The 21,881-nt window shown below is 33.8% G+C and overlaps 1 protein-coding gene across 1 annotated transcript; it reads left to right on the forward strand.

Annotated features, from left to right (window-relative positions):
• The first annotated feature begins 362 nt into the window (after nucleotides 1–362).
• On the forward strand, nucleotides 363–16,931 carry LOC100367395 (omega-amidase NIT2-like). Its single transcript, XM_085498957.1, has 9 exons — nucleotides 363–372; nucleotides 5,478–5,623; nucleotides 7,094–7,214; nucleotides 8,083–8,171; nucleotides 9,044–9,137; nucleotides 10,405–10,479; nucleotides 10,919–10,997; nucleotides 11,638–11,736; nucleotides 15,362–16,931. The coding sequence occupies exons 1-9, from the start codon at nucleotides 363–365 to the stop codon at nucleotides 15,495–15,497; spliced, it is 849 nt and encodes a 282-aa protein (XP_085355083.1). The 3' UTR covers nucleotides 15,498–16,931.
• Nucleotides 16,932–21,881: the final 4,950 nt, after the last annotated feature.

Consider the following 21,881-nt stretch of genomic DNA (forward strand, 5'->3'; position numbering starts at 1 on the left):
TGTTGAATTCAGTAAACGGGTTTGTGCAGTGATACTCTCCGGAGTTCACCGATAATAAATCGGGAAATGTTTTGATTGAGGTGCTTCCGGTTAAGTCGAGATTTGACAGCACTCTCTTAGCTCGATGGTTTCTACTGATCTTGAGATGATGAATACCAAATAAACGACTCACACGTGTCCTATGAAGTCACTAAGTGGTCAGCGACGTAACGATGGTGCACAAATCATTCATCGAGAAGGTGAAAACGGAGATACAGTGCGATCAAATCTGGATGTCAACTGTGCGTTTCAAATGTTCGCGCATGTGAGCTCCGTGACGTCATTTTGGAGGGAATCCCTTCTCACGTGACTTGTCTTCCAAAATGGCGTCAGGTGAGATTTCGAGTTTTTAGCATTTCGGCAGGAGTACATAATATTTAAATAAAAACTTGGATCTTTTTACGAATATAAATAAGTTGGTCTCATATCCGGCGATGAAATTAACACTGTGTTGTGAATTGCATGCTGATTCATCAACTGCTATCGATTGATTTCAACCCGGAAGTAGTCACCTAATCAAAGTTCCCGATAGGACTGTGTCCATGCATGGAACTACAAGGTGGTTTATAGTTCCATGGTTCATGTCAACTGTTTTAGTAATTTATTATTTTTCCTAACGTTTTAATCTAAAGGCTCAATCAAAAAAGTGGGCGACTAAATCGTATAGTTTCACATAATTAATAATTCAAACAAGTAGGCGACAAATGTTTTAATTTTGAAGAGTAGAAGTAGATTTTGGGTTAATCCTGTGTTTTTTTATTTGTAATGTCATCTAAATACTTTCCAAAAACATATTTAGTTATCATTCTTATTTTTTTTTTCAAGACTTTCTGTGAACACCCAAAACTCTCTTACAGAATTTTATGTGGAACTTTTCATCTAAGAACTTCTCAGAAAACAATTTTGAAGTAAATTTATCATTTTCTATAACTTTATTTTAATTTTGCCTGAACCATTAAAGCGTGGTGGTCGTCGCACAGCGTGTGTGTTCGAATTTCATGTAAATAAACAATGTATTTTACACGCGTTGTATACGTCGTTATGAGTCTCATACCGAACAGGACACGGCACGACGACTACCACCCTTTAAATGTATTCACATGAACAATTCCTCATATATCTGCCCCATACAGTAAAGTGGGTTTGACCACAGAGCCATAAAGCAAGAAACTAGTAAGTAACTATAAGTGACCTGAAGGGGGGTATATCATAGAAATTGCAATTGGGGAGAAGCACTGGTTAGGCATGGTTAGGATTAGAGTTATGAGTGAGGGGTTCTTAAGAACTTTTGCCAAAAACTGGACCCAACAAGATTGACGTTGAGGTTCTTTTGCTCATAAATTGGTGTTTTACTTCAACATTTTTTTAAAATGTCCAAAAATCATCAAATTTTCGGTGAAAAAGTTTGACTAAACCCTAAAAATGGGGTTAAAACAGCAGCACATACTTGAGCCATGGGGTAGCCTCCCAGACTCTGATTAGTCACATGGAAAACATATTTTTATTATACTTTTTTTTTAAAAAGGTGCACAAACTTCATATACGACCAGTTATAGTATGTTATATGGGCTTTTAATGGAACAAATATGGTACATGTGCCTCTTTTATTTGTCCCTGTTCAGGGAATTATGTTATGACCCTTGTGTGCGAGTGCGTTTGTCTGTATGTATGTGCATATGTGTATCTGCATGCTCCACTTGTATCTTGGATGTATCTGAACAGATTACCGTTATACACTTCATATGTACATCATGTCATCTTAGGTTTCTTATACTTTTGCGATACGATTCAAGTTTGTCAGTTGGTGGCCAATTTTGTTCTAAAATATTCATCAAAATCAAGCATTTAGAACTGAATCTCGGTAAATGATTGGTACATCAGTGATTTTTTTAAACAAAGGAACAGGGGCGCAGCACCCTCATGCTATGGCCATGTGTCCCCTTACCTTGGGGAGCAGATCCTCTGGCAACCATAAAACTGTGACCTATCTGATAGTAATTTTTGTCCCGCCATAGAATGCTCAATTTTAACAAAAACACTATTTCCCCCACTTGATGACACCGCTGAATTGCTGTTTTTTTCTAGAAAAACCGCTGGTACATACATTGGGCCATTCCAGTTTATATCTGCACCCCCCTATTGATGAGCTTGTGTGTTTACTTCATACAGGGTATAATTTCCATGGGTGTATAAGTCATACAATGTTTTATTTCCAAATCACCATTCACCATACAGTAATGGAAATCCAAAACTATAGTTCCTACTTATGGTGTTGATGAGTTCCATTGTGCCACCATACAGAGTAGGATTTCCAAATATAACTCTCATCATATGCTAATTTACCAAGTTCAAAATTTTATATTTGATAATCGAAATCCAAACTAGTCCTGATTCACAGTATTGATGAGCTCATTCGTGCCACCATCCTTAAATAATTTCAGTAATAACTATTTCATACTGGCCCAATTTTTTTACCAATTTTTTTTTAGTCATACTGTTGGAAATCCAACCTCATCAACTGGTATGTGGCGACATAAACTAGGCCATATTTTATTTAGTAGCCATAACTGCCTGGATTTCCAGGAATTTTTTTTCCATACTCGTCTGGATTTCCAGATTCTGTTTCTCAATATACAGTTGGAATTCCGGGGTATTTTCCCCATCATAAAGTGCTGGAAATGCGACCACATCAACAGGGGGGGGGGGGGGGGGGATGCAGATATAAACTGGAATGGCCCATTGGAAATTCTGGAACCTTGATGCATGCCATTTTGTTTTTCAGATCAGATTCAAAATGGCTGACTGGCAGCCATTTGGTTTTATGAATGATGTTCGAAAGCTGTGTCTCAAATTTACCCTTACTGATCATGTTCAAATTTAATATGCATCATGTAACATATTTTTTTTGGTGATCCAATTCAAGATACCTGAAATGCAATTCCTTTAATATTACAATTTCTTTAAAATCAAACAATTCTCGATTTGGATCTTGATACGTGCATTGACAGTTTTTATTCAAACTTGGTATGTACATTGTTATGGGACCTTGATTCACATCATTTTATTTGTCAGATCAGATTCAAACTGGCCATCTGGTGGTCATTAGTGAATACAGTTCTGGAGCCATATGTCTGATATGCTCTGACATATTCAAACTGTTTCTATAGGAGCATTATGTTCTTTGCTTAGACTTCCCGTATAAGATGAAATGTGTATGATTTAGTGAATGCAGTTCGAGAGTTGCATCTCTGACATGCCTTGAACGTGGTATCTAGTGTAAGAAATAGACAAGGGATGAAGGCTCCAGCCAGCTCACATTTTTTAAACTTGAAAAAACATACGAAAAAAATGAAAAATAAAATCTAAAAAAAATACCAGGTTGAAGAATATTAGTTGCTCCTTCGAATTTCCCCAAAGCCCTAACTACATTTTACCGATATCTGCAGAATAAATCAACAAAACTACACAAATTGACTCCATTTAGGAATTCCTAACGGTTAGTCCGAACGCATGACACCGTTGGAGGCGTGGCCTGTTCAGCATTTGTCAACAACCAATCACAAGACTGGTTACGAACCAGTTGAGCAAGGCTAACCGAGTCGTGACCTCGATGTGGTTCGTAACCAGTCTTGTGATTGGTTGTTGACAAATGCTGAACAGGCCACGCCTCCAACTGTGCTGTGTTTCTGTGCTATGTATTTCAAAGGATTGTTCTAGTTTGCGCATTACTGTTTCACTGATTTGTTTTTCATCAAGAGATTTATGGTTTTCCCAAAATTTCCCATATTTAAATTTTCTAAAATTTGTTTTATGTCTGTTACCCAGTTGTCTTTTCCTTTTCCTTCCCCAAAGCCCTAACTACATTTTACCGATATCTGCAGAATAAATCAACAAAACTAACTAAATTTTCTAAAATTTGTTTTATGTCTGTTACCCAGTTGTCTTTTCCTTTTTTATCAAAATGTATTCCAAGATTGTAAGCTTCATGTACTAGCGAATTTGGGTTAGAATTATTTATTTTGATCCAATATTTGATCATATATTTTAAGCTTGTTGCTAGGAGAGGATATCTTTCCAACTCTAGTAGGCTTGCCAAATTACTTGCTTTGCTATTTACTTTTAGAAGGTATTTGCAGAAATGTATTTGTACTTTTTCCATTGGTGTTGACAGATTTGCCATTAGATGCGATTTATTGATGTTCTCACTCGTCCAAATTTCACTGCAGTAAAGCATAATTGGTTTTACAATTGCATCGAACATTTTTAAGTATGTTTTGATTGGAATTAGTTTTTCTGAGAATAACATTTGTTTCATTTTGAAACATGCCTTCATTGCTCTAGCTCTGAGGTCTTCTTGTGCTCCGATGAATTTACCTGATTTGTGTAGTTTAATGCCGAGGTATGTGTAGGTTTTTGTATTTTCAAGTTCCTTTCCACCAACATAGAATTTTAATTTGTCCTGTAATTTTTTTGACCTACTAAACATGATGATTTTTGACTTCGAGATATTAATATTGAGTTTCCATTTCTGACAGTAAGTTTCAAGAGAATTTATGGCATTTTGTAAGCCAGTATGTGATTGGGATAATACTACAAGGTCGTCTGCATATAGCAGACATGAGACTTGTGTTTAAGAGACTTGGTGGGTCATTACGAGCCAAGTCTTATGATGTTTTAATGTCAAACATATGCATATATATTCGTTTGATGATCAGATTCAATGAATGGCAGTCATTCTAATGTTGAAAGTTCATCAAAATCTTCTGCTATTTCAGAACCAGATCTTGGGTGTTTGGATGGATTGATTTCGTCAGAGTTTGATATCCACATTGGAAATTATGTGACCTCGATTAAAATCATTTAATTTTTATTTCTATTTATTTTTTATTTTTTTTTAATGTTTTTGTGCCAGGCGACAGTTGTGGACATTGAGTGTCACTGTTGTCTTTCCTGACTTTTTTTTTTTTTTGTACGTGCAAATTGCAAGTACTAGTGCTGACACATAGTGCATTTTGCCACAGAAGTCATATTCATGTTTGGGACTACATGACAGGGCTGTGTGGCCATCCTTCTGTCAAATGGCAATTTTAATGCGCTATCCTTGCGTCAACCAGGCTCGGTCGAACACAAGCACCTGCGGACATTAACCAAGGTTCCTCCAAAGTGAATGAATCTCGGCCAGTGGAAATGACCTTCCCTTTGAGTCTGTGGCACACTCACCCAGGGTAGGGGTCGACTCGTTTGATGTTCAGCCTAAGGTAGGATTTGAACTTGGGTCTACCGATCATGATGCAACAACCACTATGCCACCAGTAACCGTTTTTTTCAGATTTTGTTTTGTTGAATGCAGTGGTGGAGTCATATTCTGAAAAATTCTTTAATCTGTTCAAACTTTACCAATTGTTTTTTTTAAACTTGAAAACTTACAGTGACCATGTGATGCAACTACCTGTGTTATTTTCCAGCATTCAGGATTGCTTTGATACAGCTAGCTGTGACTGCAAATAAAGTTGAGAACCTTACCAGAGCATCTAAACTGATCTCAGAAGCTGCCAAGAGTGGCGCCAAAATTATCTCATTACCGGTGAGTGAACAATATTATCTCAGGATATGTTTGTCAACTTGCATGATAGTGTATAGAAACATTTCAATTAGTACGTTTTTTTCCTCGTCCTTGCTGACACTTGATTGCCTGATGTGAGGGGGAGGGGGGAGGGGCGAGGGGGGATACCTGGTACAAGAAATAAAAAGGACATTTTACATTTTTACAGAAAATAAAATGAAAATTCCATTTACAGTAAAACATAGGTTTTTACACTTTACAGATAAAGAAAATTCCTAATTACATTTTTATAATATATTTGATAATTTGAGTTTAAGAATCAAAATTGGAAACTGCGTACTAATTACGACATTTAATGTAGAAAATGCTTTCTACGCTTATAAAAACTAGGGGCTTTGTACAAATTACAGACGAATAAAATAGCTGATTATATTTTATACCTTGCCCATGCCTACAAATTTACGTTTTTTATTTATCGTAAATTACATTATTACGAAAATAAAAACAATTGATTGCAAAAATACCCCTTGCCGACCCTCTGGTATTACACACTACAGCTGCTCAAAGATTTGCTGTGATGTAATTAGTTATGCTAATTGACTCGTGTGTCTTAGATGCAACAGAAAAACATCTTACATATATCTATGGAATTTGTAATTTGGTAAAATAAGATTCACATTTTATAAACAAAGTAAGTGTAAATACAAAGAAAATTAGTGGCCAAAACAATTTTGTTTGTTCCTCAGTTTGCCTATGTGATCACATACAGTTTTTTTTTTTTTTTTTTTTGTAGACTGTCAACGAACAGACTCAACTTGATTTTTGGAGATCCCATATTGACACACACTGACACGCATATTGTATAATAACATCATTCCATACTCAAGAACAATATATCTGTACAAAAATAACAATTAAACTTCTATGATTGGCCATGTCAGAGATTCTGTATTATTCCTTCAAAGGAATAATCTAGTTAAAATACAATTACCATGGCTGAGCCGGTCAAATAATTCACTTGTGTGATACACTAAAAATTTGGTGATCGATGCAATATATGTGTAGAACAAATCTGCACTAATTCAGTCAGAATTTTTGATGTTCAATCATTTCAACCAGAAAGCATTCAGTATCTTTTCAGAAACCACAAAATTAGTTGTATATTGTTATTTGAATTCTCCCAATATGAATTGAAATATTGTATTTGTTGACCCATACATTATTATGCAAAATTAGTTACCAGGTAGTTTGGTTATTACAAAGGAAAATATACCACAGCCGGAGAATCAACTGCTGTTATAAATCTTTTACTTTTTAGCAAGAATAGAGATATATAATATCAAAGTTATTATGAGAAACAAAATAGAATAATGCTACGGTAGCTAACGTTGTGTTCTGTCAGTTGATACAGTCATCGTACATATGTACACAGATATAGTACTGTCATTTTTATTGTAATTCACTTTGCATAACAATTTTCTATTGTTTCAGGAATGCTTTAATAGCCCATATGGTACTAAATATTTCCCGGAGTATGCAGAGAAAATTCCGGGACAGTCTACAGAAAGTCTCTCTAAGGCTGCAAAGGATAATGAAGTCTTCCTTGTTGGTGGTGAGTTTAATTTGATTTAATGCAATAATAATGTGAGGGCAGTATTTTATGGCACTGCGCACAGTAAAGGTCATATTTAATACTACTCTACTGTGAGGGCAGTATTATATGCTACTCTACTGTGAGGCCAGTATTTTATTTAACTGTACCGTGAGGGCAGTATTTTATGCTGTACTGTGAGGGCAGTATTTTATGCTCTACTGTGAGAACAGTATTTTATGTTATGCATTCCCATCTGTATCTCTCATACTCAAACTTCACACATACGTCATACATCTTTGGATGCACCGACTCAGTTGAGTTGACCGAATGGTGGCTATTTTTGTGCTAAAAATTCATCATACTCAAGCTTTTCCACCATTTATGAACCGGATCTCGATCGCGTATGGATACATTATTTTAGGGAATGCGGTTCCTGAGTCATATCTCTGACATGCTATGACTGGTCATGTTCATACATTATATATACATCCTACATCATATTAAACATATGCATATATATTCATTATATGATCAGATTCAAAATGGTCGAACGACAGCGATTCTAATGTTGAAAGTTCATTGACATTTTCTGCCATTTCTGAAATGGATCCTGGTTGCATGTAAATTGATTTTGTTAAAGCTTGGTATCTACATTGGACATTTAGTGACCTTGATTCAAATCATTTTTTTTTCAGATCAAAATTTAAAATGCCGACTGGTGGCCATTTTGTTTTGTTGAATGCAGTACAGGTGCCATGTCTCTGATCTGCTCTTACAGTTTATGTTCAAACTTTAGAATAATATATATTTTTTGAGCTTGATTATGCACAGAGATTATTTTATGCTGTTACTTGTTAATTTTACGTTTCTGTTACTCTACTGTCAGGATCCATTCCAGAAGAAGACAATGGTAAACTGTACAATACGTGCACTGTGTACAATCCAAAGGGAGAAATGATTGCAAAACATAGAAAGGTATGTAAAGTTTATTGTTAGGACGAGTAAAAGAAAACATTTCAAGTTCCTGGATTCTGGCTGTCGTTTACCTGGATAGTGTTTACGTACATGAAATTGTTTTTTGCAACTTTGATATCATACAGTGTGATGAAAATCTCATGATATCTATGGTCAAACGTGCTCGTCATACATATTGACCAATGGTGTCACAGAATACAGTGGTTGATTACGTAAACAGTAAGATTTTATTGCCATAATCAATAGCACTCTTATTCTTGTGTATATTTTTGAATGTACAAATAGATGCCAAGATATTAATGTCTTAGAATGTACATATCATTTTTGCTATATTAGCACAGGGAGCCAAGAAACTATGATCAACTGTACGCACTCCCTATGAGCGAGGGTGGGTTATCGGCTGGTATCTAGTGTAAGAAATAGACAAGGGATGAAGGCTCCAGCCAGCTCCCATTTTTTAAACTCGAAAAAACAGACGAAAAGAATGAAAAATAAAATCTAAAAAAAATACCAGGTTGAAGAATATTAGTTGCTCCTTCAAATTTTGCCAAAGCCTTGCTTAAATACCAGTTGAGCAAGGCTAACCGAGTCGTGACCTCGATGTGGTTCATAACCAGTCTTATGATTGGTTGTTGACAAAATGCTGAACAGGCCACGCCTCCAACTGTGCCGTGCGTTTGGGCAAACCAATAGGAATACCTAAATGGAGTCAATCTGTGTAGTTTTCTTGATTTATTCTGCAGATATCGCTAAAATGTAGGTAAGGCTTTGGCGAAATTTGAAGGAGCAACTTATTTTTTGTTTATACATACATTGATGTCACTTTGTTTACCTATAATAAATGTTTTGAAATCTTTTTTGTTTTTATCTAGATTCATTTGTTCGATATTGATATTCCCGGAAAATTCAAATTCAAGGAGTCTGATGCTCTGTCACCAGGAAACACTCTGACTGTCTTTGATACAGGTGAGAAATGAATATAAAGGTTAAAGTACAGTATTTTTAACAATGTTAATTAATCATTGAGCTGATATTATTTGTACCTGAATTTTATCTGTCTGTGTGCAGTTTGCATACAAATTCCAGCTGTCTAGATGCTGTACATGAATTCATTCTGTCTAAGTGGTATTTGCATACAAATTTATTCTGTCTGGGTGCTGTTTACATATGAATTCTAGCTGTCTAGGTGCAGTTTGCATACAAATTCCAGCTGTCTAGGTGCAGTTTGCATTTATTTCCAGCTGTTTGGGTGCTGTACATGAGTTCATCCTGTCTAAGTGGTATTTACATATGAATTCCAGCTGTCTAGGTGCTGTTTGCTTATGAATTCCAGCTGTCTAGGTGCAGTTTGCATATAAATTCCAGCTGTCTGGGTGCTGTACATGAATTCAATCTGTCTTGGTGGTGTTTGTGCACATGAATTCCAGCTGTCTAGGTGCATACAAATTCCAGCTGTCTAGGTGCAGTTTGTATATTAATTCAAGCTGTCGAGGTGGTGTTTGTGCACATGAATTCCAGCTGTCTAGGTGCATACAAATTCCAGCTGTCTAGGTGCAGTTTGTATATTAATTCAAGCTGTCGAGGTGGTGTTTGTGCACATGAATTCCAGCTGTCTAGGTGCATACAAATTCCAGCTGTCTAGGTGCAGTTTGTATATTAATTCAAGCTGTCGAGGTGGTGTTTGTGCACATGAATTCCAGCTGTCTAGGTGCATACAAATTCCAGCTGTCTAGGTGCAGTTTGTATATTAATTCAAGCTGTCAAGGTGGTTTTTGCATATCTATAGCCACCTGTCTAGGTACTGTTTGCACATGCATAGCCAGCTGTATATAGATAACAAAATTTTACCCCTCATGTTTAATTTGTAACAACAAATATCATTTTGGTTTTATATTACATTGTTTGAAAAACTTCCAAAAAAGTCACCAAGAACACATCCATGCCCATTTAAGTTTTCTATCATAATTGATTGATCATTTGCAGGAAAATATGCACCTAAGACACAGATCAGTGGATTTTGATTTTTGGTGTCAGACATCAACATCAAATCATTATGACGAGAATAGTCAGTAGCTGATCAAAATGAGTGGCAGGTGATTGGTACATTGCAACACTCTAGTGGTGCCAATCAAGTTTTACTTTGTTTTTATGAAAGACTGACCATACCTAATGTTGTCAACAATAAAACATATATCCCAATTGTATACTCAAACTTTATTATGTTTCTTGATAGGTTTTTGTAAAGTTGGTATTGCTATTTGTTACGATATTCGGTTTGCAGAGATAGCACAGTTATATTGCAAGCAAGGTAAAAGGGTTTTATTCTGACAATAGTTTTATATTTAGTGCTTTTTATATAATACCATTTATTTTCACTCTCATATAATTTCACTATATTGATGTTTTCACTAGGGTTAATGAATTTTGACCGGGAGTTATACTGTTATTTTATATGTTCACATGATTTTGTTCAGCAGATTATACTTACTAGCAAAACTAAGCTAAATTAAAACCCAGTGAATAATTAAAGCATTTATAATACCTTATGATTTGTATTAACTTCATCATAATATTTTCCACAAAAACTCAGTCATTTTTTTTCAAAATCTTATAATATAAACATCTCACTGTTTTGTGAACAAAATGTCAGTCTCAATAACTGTTCTCCTAAAATTGAGAGAATTGTTTTTCTAGTGCTAGATAATATCTACATCTTTGTTGCAATTTATATTGTACTTATTTAACAGGATGTGGTCTTCTTCTTTACCCTGGAGCATTTAACATGACAACTGGCCCTGCACATTGGGAAATATTGCAAAAAGCAAGGTAACCACAGCATGTAACACAAATAAGAAACAAATTAGTCATATTAGTATTGCTTGAAAAGTAAAAATTGGAAGTGATAATGAAAATACATTATTCAGATAAAAATCAAGTGAAAGAATCTTGATTGTTTAGATGAATGATCCATTCTGATTTTGGAAAACAGTGGATGTTATAGTTGTTCTGGTGTTGTTCAATCAGGTGATAGTATACTTTGTCAAAATCCTGTAGTCGTAAGTCAGACTAATACTAATAGTCTGATAACTGGGATCATGTGGTATCGATCAACCAATGAAAACAGTAAACTATTCAAATTAAACAGTCCACAAAATTATAATTTATTATAACCTTTTTTTTTCTGGACAAGAGTTTTCTATACTTTAATATAATTTATTTTAGCAGGAATTAATTTTTGCTGAAAAGACTTTTTGGGTGTTTTGTATGGAATTTATTTTCAGAGATTTTTGACAATTTGAATGTAAAATATAGAAGAAAAGGTATATTCGACGGATTTTAGTTTTACTGAATCATTCCTTCAGCGAAAATAATTTAAAAGTATTTTACATTATTTAAAGATGGGAATGCTTTGGGAAAATGTGCTAGCATCATTCAATTTATTCATCATTTTCGTTGTCACTTTCAGGGCTTTAGACAACCAGTTATATGTGGCTGCCATATCACCAGCCAGAGATGAGACTGCTTCGTACATTGCATGGGGACATACTAGTGCTGTGAATCCATGGTAAGTGAAAAGATTTTTTTCAGATTGAAAGAATCATGTCTCACAAATCTCTCACTAATGACCATAAGATAAAAACTTGTTTTTCTCATATTATTGATTATATGCCTTTATCAGCTTTTCACTTTTCCTTAAAAACAGTCAGCTGTATGGTGAGGACAAGATGTGTAAAATGCATGGTGATTTGCTAACTTTACCTACCGGGTACTCCCCAGTTGAGATGTACACTACTGTTAGCTATATCCAGTTGTACTATAGCTAGTACACCACAGTTTTCTTCAAACCTCCATTGCTCGTGAAGCAGTGTTGTGGGATCTGCCATTTCTGAAGGCTTATGTTTCATATACAATACTTGGAAAACAGATCCCTTGATCAGGTCACACTACATAACACTAAAATTAGCTCGCTACTTGATCTGGTACTCGCTACTGGTACTAATTTCAATAACATAAAAAGGCGTGCAAAATGCATTAAATAAACTGCAAGATTATTGCCAAAAATGGAAAATCAAAGACAAAGTAAATCTTGCGAAAACTAAAATTCTTATATTCAGATGGGGAACACTACATAGAGATGACAAATTCTATTATCAAAATTAGAAACTTTTTCAGTATCAACTAGTACTGTAACAATTTTGGGATAATCTTTCAGTCAAATGGAAAATTTACAGAAGCTAGAGACAACCTAGCAGATAAAGCAATCAAAGCCATGTATGCACGAAAGTAGTCTTTACCAAAAGAAACAGACTGTAAAACATACATCCATATATATGATTATGATGATTGGTTAACATTTAAATGATTGACATTTGTATCTGATCGTATTGAGTATTGAGAGAATTGCTCTGGAACAGCATTAATTAAAACAAAATCATCCATTTTGAATGCATACCAGTCGGCCATTTTGAATCTGAAAACAAAATGATGTGCTTCAAGGTTCTATAATGTACCCCATATATACCAAGTTTGAAAAAAATCCATCTGTAAACAGCCGAGAAATGCTTAATTTTGACGATTTTTTAGCACAAAAATGGCCACCATTCGGCCATTTTTAATAGGATCATCAAACCCATATTTCTGTATATCTATGACATGATGTATAATGAATATTTATAATTTAAACATAATCAGTCACTGCAAGTCAGAGATATGGCACTAGAACCACATTTATTAAAATAAAATGACCGCCAGTCGGCCATTTTGAATCTTATCTGAAAACAAAATGATGTGCATCAAGGTCCTATAATGTCCAACGTATATACCAAGTTTGAACAAAATCCATCTGTAAACAGCCGAGAAATGCTTGATTTTTAGAACAAAAATGGCCGCCATTCCGCCATCTTGAATCAGATCGTGAAACACATTGATGTGCATGTGTATAATATCATGTATGATGTATGTATGAAATTTGATTGTGATTGGTCCAGGCATTTCTAAGATACAGGTCCGGAAGCACAGACGCATGGACACACAGATGTCAAAAGATAAGTCCTCGTTTTTGGACTGCGTCCAAACGGGGACTAAAAAGTGCATCTAAAATTCATTAAACCACTACTTGGGCTTAATAAATACACAGCGAATAATGCATGTCTTGGTGAAATTGGAGCATTTCCATTGATAACTGAAGTGAAAATTAATGTGATTAAGTTCTGGTCCCATGTCACAAACAAGTCACAAAATAATTGTGTAATTTTGTATTTTATATCTGCCTTCCTCATTCCGACTACGACTGGCACTCTTCATCCACTAACGCATCAAGCTTTCGCTAATCATCTGTCTTTGTTACTGAAGGCGATTGGCCTTGATCCAGCCTCATATTCCGGACACAGTTTTCGCCGTGGCGGTGCGTCATTTGCCTTCCAATCAGGGGCTGAGCCGGATGCAGTCAAAGCTCAAGGAGATTGGTCTTCTCAAGCGTACTTATTGTACTGTAAAGGGGGTAATTATTCACTGGGTTTTAATTTAGCTTATTTCGCTGACTGGAAAAATGTGCTAAATTAAAACACAGTGAATATGTAAAATTGAGCATAGGACACATTATCTAAATGACGAAAGCGTGAATTTAAAACCCACTGAATATGCCTGAAATGGTAAATCAGTGAAATTTAAACCCAGTGAAAATTAGTCATTTTACAGTATATGGAATCGTCGTTCGGCCATCGTCTCCGTACTGCTGCCTGCATACGCACTGCAATTGAGGAAGGGAATCTCTCACTGTCTCTTTGATTTTCAGTTTTGGCGGTTTTTATTATTTTGGCCTTTTTGTCTTGTTGGCTGGTGAACATGATCAGCAAAACTCATTGTTTCGTTAGTGAATAAAACGAAATTAATTATCCGCCAAAACTCTTGTTGTGTTTTGTTTGAACTGAGAGAATTAATTATTCCCGTGAATTTTATTATTTGCACTGCGCGCATGCGCAATTGTCTTGTTGTATTTATGCAAATTGATTGTTTCACGCATGCGCAATTTTGTATTGTTAGTTAGTAGCGTCCTTTGTTGCTTTCAAGTCAACCGTGAACTTTTCGATTTCCACACCCACCCACCCTTTTCATTGCTTGTTGTCCGAGGTGGGCTTTTTCGCAAGTGAATGTTTTATTTTATTTATTTTTTTTAAATTTTATTTGCTTTTTCTCGAATCGTTATTTTGCTTTTCTTTATTTTCTTTTTTCGCGTGCATCGATTGATTCTTTCGGTTTCGTGATTTTCTTGCTAGTTTTGTTAGTTTTTATTGCATCTTGATGTTATTTTCAGTTTTGTGATTATACAAAGATAGCGTTAAAAGATCATCACAATGGGAAACATCAGTCAAAAATATCTTGAAAGATGTAGACCTCTCTAAAACATCACAACTATCACATCAAAATATTAAGGAAATTAGCAGCACTATTAAATAACAATACATAACATGTCCATTACAGAAAGTTGAAGACGAACTACACTTTCTTTTAGTTTGCCCGTGATTTCAAAGAGATAGAAATGATTTTATTTCCAGTATTTTATTCCCCAAAGAAATCATTACCAACCTGCAAAAATTCACATATTTAATGAAAAGTAATGACAGAAATATAATTAAACTTTTAGTGGGAATTTCTGCATAAATCATTCATTTTAAAAAATGAGCTTTCTTTGGATTTAATGCCTTGACTCTTTTTTTTTCTATTTTTACATTTTCTTACTTTGCTGTCATTTTAATCACTAATATATTTATTCTTGTAAATCAATAGAAAATTTGTATTTCTAAGGATGTAATAAAGTTATTATTATATAACCATGTATGACAATGGTTAATCCTTTTAGTATCTGTCAATTCCTAGAATCTTACATCTGAACACATTATATATTTTGTGATTTCTATCACGTACCACATTTACGCAAATCCACTCTGAGCTGCTTTCTTTTATTTGTTAAAATACCTTGTTGATGACTTGAACTTTTTGTTCTGTGATATCAACTTGATCAGTGATAACAACTTGTTTGGTGACCTTTGCAAGTAAAATTTTGTAAAATCCCATTGTCTATGCAACTGAATGTCTCATGTTAAATTGACTTTCTATTCTTTGAGAACATAATAATGTTGCTCTGTTCCCTTACATCTATCTACCCTTGACTCAATACTGTCTATTCACAGGGGTGAAGTGATAGCTAAGGCTAACCATGAAGAAAAGATAGTGTATGCCGACATAGATCTAGCATATATGAACGAAGTACGACAACAAATACCGTTACAACATCAACGAAGGCATGATTTATATCAAGTACTGTAAAGGGGGTAATTATTCACTGGGTTTTAATTTAACTTATTTCGCTGACTGGAAAAATGCGCTAAATTAAAACACAGTGAATATGTAAAACTTAGCATAGAACACATTATCTAAATGACGAAACCGTGAATTTAAACCCGACTGAATATGCCTGAAATGGTAAATCAGTGAAATTTAAACCCAGTAAAAGTTAGTCATTTTACAGTATCAGATCTTAGCAACTAATGATTGTCACTGACCAAATATGGGCATTCATGTAAAAACATTATAGCTAAGTTGTCAGACATTAGTTTGACAAATGTTAGTCTTGCATGGGAGCACAAACATCCATATTCCGGGTTTAAATATTTTTGTCGCTATTCTTTAAGGTAATTATCCCATAACTTCCATTAAATAGATTCTAGTCTAACTGTTTTATATACTCTTCAAAACTAATGTTCATAAATCAACTTGACCTTCATTGTTGGTGTCATTTGAGGATTTAGCAATGAAATTGCTTTCATGCATTTTAATATGCAGTAATAAACACATATGATGTAATAAACGTCTAAGAATATTTTATTATAAATCTTGTCTTGACTTGACGATCAGCAAAAGGATATTGCTATTGGATTTCAGCTGATTTGACATGAAAGTTTAGTCTACAATAATCACTTGTTACAAAATTGAAGGTTTTGAATTGTTTTTTTTTGGTGCAGAGTCTAGGTTTGAATCTTTTGTCAGCAGGACTATAGAATACTGTAAAACACTTTGAAATATCTACAAATCATTTTAGCGAATTTGACTCAATGCATGAATTAACTGAATCTTAATTTAGCAAAAGTGGCAATAATTTTACTGTGCAAATATATTCTATTCTAATTAGTGACATCTTAATTTAGCGAAATTACAGATTAGCTAAATTAGCTAAAATAACATGCTAGCTAAAAAGACATGTTTTGCAGTATATGCTGTATTTGCTCTAGTAGTAGTACATAGTACATAAATGACAGATGTATTTTTGATCAAAATTTTAATATTTTTAATGATCCAGCAGACATTAATGCAGTTTTGATTTTGACTTCTACTTGAGATGTACTTTTAATTGAGCAATATGGTACCAATCATTACAATGTAAGGAGGAGGAAGAAAGTGTACAACAAATCATCTATCAGTTAGGGATGTATTTTGACAATCCAATTAATACTTTCGCGATCAATTTAATATATAGAGAGCATTTTGAAATCATAGTTATATTTTGCTATGGTTCCAAGACGATTTGAACAGCTAAGATTTTATAATTTTCCTTTTTAGATATCAATGTGTGATATTGGACTACTCTTGTAAGGGTGGACCATAGGAAATAGAACACCCCTAATGTGTATCTGTCACCTCTAAGATCAATACTAATAAAAATGTATAATACTTTCAGTCCTATATGAATTATTACACTATAAATATTTCGTTGTTATTGCTGAATTTCAGAATGAAAGTGTCATGACAAAAGAGCATGTATGAGACGAGTGTGCAGTTGTCATTCAAAGGGCAACACACAGGTTGGCTCTTCTTTTGACAATAATATAACATGAGGTTATTATGAGGATTCAGAAAAGTATGCACAAAAACATTCATCTAAACAACTGATGTGCAGCAGAGGTCGATGTGATGGCGTACTGTCCGAGTCCATAGGAATGCCGAAATCCAAAAAGTTTAGAATCAAAATCTTTTCCATGTTTGTTTTTGTTGGTAGAAGACGCTTATGTGTATAATCATTTCATATTAGGAATTTGCATTTCCTAATATGGTAGGATGAAAATACCCTCTAAAATATCACAAAATGTTTGAATTAGAAAAAAAATACAAAAAAGAAAAATTGATGTAAAAAAACAACAACAACAAGTTTTGGTTTTTTTTCCGGTTAATTAGTCTAAAAACTTTTGTCTGGACTTCATGGCACTGATAAGGATTTGTTTGACTAATTTGTCAATGGATGTATAAATGTCTTCATTATAGGGTTGTGTACTGTCTCAGAGCCATAGGCATGTTATGTCTTTATTTTGTTCAAAGTCTGCGTAAAGATTATTTTCTTCCCTAGTCAGTAAAATATCTTTGGCCTCCCGCATTAGATTATCTCTCAACACTGCAACACATTTGCAACAAAGGACAACATGTTCCAGAGAATCATCTTCTTCCTTAAAACATGGGCAAGTGCAGTCTTCAAAAGTAGTATTTTCCAATTTCCTTTTTTCATATTCAAAACCAAGTGTGTAGGTTCTTGCCTTAAATTAAGTTTACTTTAGCATACCCTCCCCCTAATTCAATGTAATTTTTGTTGTAATGCTCAGGTTTTCAGTGACGTCATGACTTTGATCTGAATCAGTGACAGAAATGAACCACAGACTGGTTTTTGTATGGTTTTATGAGAAATTAACGCTAAAATCATGAAAAAAGTGGTCAGAAATGTTTTTGCATATTATATCTTTAAACTGTAAAAATTGAATTCCATTACTAAGATCAGTTGAAGATCAGTGAAAACACTTTGCAGTTACTGTTTATAAATCTTGGCCAGGCACATTGACACATATGGTCTAAATATAGCTTCAGTTGTCAGTGGCTTGTGGATAAATGGTTCTTATCACTACGAATCTCAGTGGAAACTGTAGAGGGGTGTCAGGGCTACATTTTGATGGGAATTATAGTGGTGATACTGAAACAAACACAGGTTCTGGTAATATACAAAGACCTGAATTAACAAAGAAGTCAAGTTGTTATTGAAGGTACATCAAGGTTTACTCGGATTTATGAATGCAGTTTCTTGAGCATGTATGAGACATAGTTTGGTTGTACTTGAACTTGGGTCAATGAAAGTTTTCAGTTATCAGTACTCACATAGAGTACATATTAATTCAACTGTTTGCAGATGTTCCATGTATTATTTTAACATGAGTATTTTATAATTAAATGACGGGGACTGTGACATTCAGTCTTGTTTTATTTTTAATGCATACAAAAGAAACTAAATAACAAAACTAATAGATACTTACAGAGGTATTCTTTTAATCTTTATTACTTTCAATGACAGTTGAATCCAACCATTCAATAAGTCAATCAACAAACACAGTGCAAAACACATAATTTGAAAACGTTCCAATATTATTCAATCTGCCAAAAAAAAAATCTTTTTTTCAGTTTGAATTTTATAAATATTCATAAAAATGAAAAGAACGCCTTTGTTTTGTTGAGGGTAAACTAAAAAATGTTGCTTAATTACACAAGTTAATCATAAACATACTGACAGGTACAATAGCTGTAACTTTCAAAATTGTTGTTGAATTAAAATTTGGTCTGTAGTTTTACCAGGTTAATGTTTTTGTCATATTTTGACATGTATTTTGGGGGGAATATCGATTGTATCAGTCATCAGAAAATTTATTCTGTCATCAGAATTGGGACCAATAGTTGTCCACCAACATTTTCCTAAATTAGTGGAAAGCTGAAACGCAAGTTATTATGCAAATTAGGTAATTATTATAGATGTATATAAATCTAAAACTAAAAATATCATCACATTGAGTTATGGTATATATGTACCAAGATTCATTGCACTAAGATAAGTACTGTCACAGACCATCTATGTACGAACTATCATTGAAATGTGATTAGAACCAAAAAATATGAATTATTATGCAAATTTGGTAATTAATATGATCTGATTTTAACTCAAAACTGAGCAGGTCTGTGCATTGTTCTAGAGTATCAATGTACAAAAATTCATTGAAATGGAATAAGTAGTACATGTGATATCAGTGTAAAAGCTGAACATTTTTAAAATTAGGTAATTAATATGCACTGATTTTAAACCAAAACTAATCAGTTTGCATTAGTCCAGAGCATCTATGTACATGTACCTAGTTTCATCAAAATCCAATGAATGGCCCTTTAGATATCAGTGGAACAATCATGGAACAGCTAAAAATTAGCTAATTATCATGCAAAATAGGTAATTAATATGTAATGTTTCAACAAAAATCTAATCAAATCTGCACATTAGCCCAGAACACGTCGTACCATCATTGTGACGACACGCATTGGATTAACTTAAAAAAATTTGAATTAACTTTTAATATAGTTGCGATATGAACTTGATTAAAACGTGTTCCTATATAGGCTTGCGGTTTAATTGGAGTTTAATACAACTAAATTACATTGCAATACAAAGTAGAATTGCATTTTAATTAAGTTTAATTAAACAAAACTTGAATATCCTGTGACTGAACATAGAAATTATATTAATATTATTAATAAACTGAACCATACCTTCCCTCGATACTAAACCTAAGCTTCACAAACTTGACTTAAATTTGATTAAATATTAATATAATCATGAAAATAGTCAGTGTCGTCACAGTGTAGGTCCTGTTGTCACAAGTCGGTGTAAAGTTAAGTTGAAGTTGTCACAACGTTGTTACCACACACGCACACACATACATACAGACAGGCTAACGGCAAAGTCTCCCATTGTGTGCTTTGCACACAGGTGTAGAAAATTACATGCATTTTACAGCTAGAACATGCATCAGAGGTAGCTAGAACAAACTGAATTGGTGGCAAAGATTCAATGCACGAAACACATATAGCAAACATTTAGAATTACCCTAAAATAATATTTTGCCATGCTTGGGTTTTCTGCATTATATTGTTTTGACTAAGTTTAACCATATGAAATTCTCATTATGAGCACCATTTTTGAGCACCATTGTCAACTTTTGGCCCCAAAGTCCAAAATGATTTTGTGTAGTTTGCTCCACCCCACATGAAGTGTTGATAACAATGTACAAATATTTTGATAAATAACTCAAAGCAATATCTGTATGGATCAAAATGGTGATGAAATTCACCGAAGATTTTACAAAATTTGAAAATATTTGTACTTAAAATTAAATACAAGCAACCTGAAAACTTCAATATCCCTACTGTCCTGCAAAAACGTGGTAGCCAAGTCTAGCAATGGACACCCATAAGACAAAACACAGTTCTAGTTGTTAAGAATATGCCAAACTATCTTCATCAAACAAATAAAATATGCATTATATGATCATAAAAAAAAACAAATCTAATCAAGGTCTACCCAAGGTACCTACATGCTAAGTATCATCGTAATTGCGTTTGTATAGATTTCAAAAAGAACTTTATTTTGTAGAAGATAGCAGTTTTTACCAAAAAATGAAAAAACTATTCACCAAAAACAGAGAACTGATGATATCTTCATGAAATTATCAATTATTATTTGACAAATAACGGGCAATTGATTGACGAGTTATATGAGCAGCTCTGCTTTGATGACAGTGGAGCTAAAATTTGGCAGATAAATGTTCTTGCCTAAAACAATTTTGGCAGAATGTTTTCAGTCGGCTTTTAATAACAAAGCTTGTTTTCATTGGGATGCAAACTGCTGCTAAATTTTATGGATATTATTTGAATGTTTTTTTATAACAAATAAGTTGAGAGTGAAAAAAATACTTTCGAATAAAACGTGCATTATTAATAAAAAAAAGATTTTGACACAAAATATGGTCAATATGTTAAAATATGTTGTTAGTGCTAAAATATGCACACATGCAAAAAATGGCACAAACAGATGAATACCTTAAATAACAAAGATTTGAAGTGACAATTCAACAATTTACAAGTACGGTAACAGGTGGAAATACTTTTGTAATTTGGGTCCGATGAGTTCTAATCAGACAATTATATTCTCCAGCAACTTATTTGTCCGAATACATTGTTCTGATTGGGCGAGAATGTATTTATATTATGCAAGCAATAGTAAAAATGGCAATAAACCACCAACAAAGTTGGGTATACCATTTGCACTATTGACTCCACAAGTGTATATGTTGTAAAATGTGCAAAATCGTGTGGTATACCCACCTTCTATGGTGGTTTATTGCTTTAGTTAAACCTTATTTATTTCATCATACATTATATTATATTATTTTTTTTATATATAACAAATATTTTTTTTTTATACTTATTTATGAAAAGTATTGTAAAAAAATGTCTGCAATCTGAAGCCTGGCATCATCTTCCTTCAGAACAAAGATTTGATGTGACAATTCAACAATTTACAAGTACGGTAACAGGTGGAAATACTTTTGTAATTTGGGTCCGATGAGTTCTAATCAGACAATTATATTCTCCAGCAACTTATTTGTCCGAATACATCGTTCTGATTGGGCGAGAATGTATTTATATTATGCAAGCAATAGTAAAAATGGCAATAAACCACCAACAAAGTTGGGTATACCATTTGCACTATTGACTCCACAAGTGTATATGTTGTAAAATGTGCAAAATCGTGTGGTATACCCACCTTCGATGGTGGTTTATTGCTTTAGTTAAACCTTA

Source organism: Saccoglossus kowalevskii, chromosome 5 (assembly GCF_978046115.1).
Source record: "Saccoglossus kowalevskii chromosome 5, keSacKowa6.1, whole genome shotgun sequence".
Classification (NCBI taxonomy): domain Eukaryota; kingdom Metazoa; phylum Hemichordata; class Enteropneusta; family Harrimaniidae; genus Saccoglossus; species Saccoglossus kowalevskii.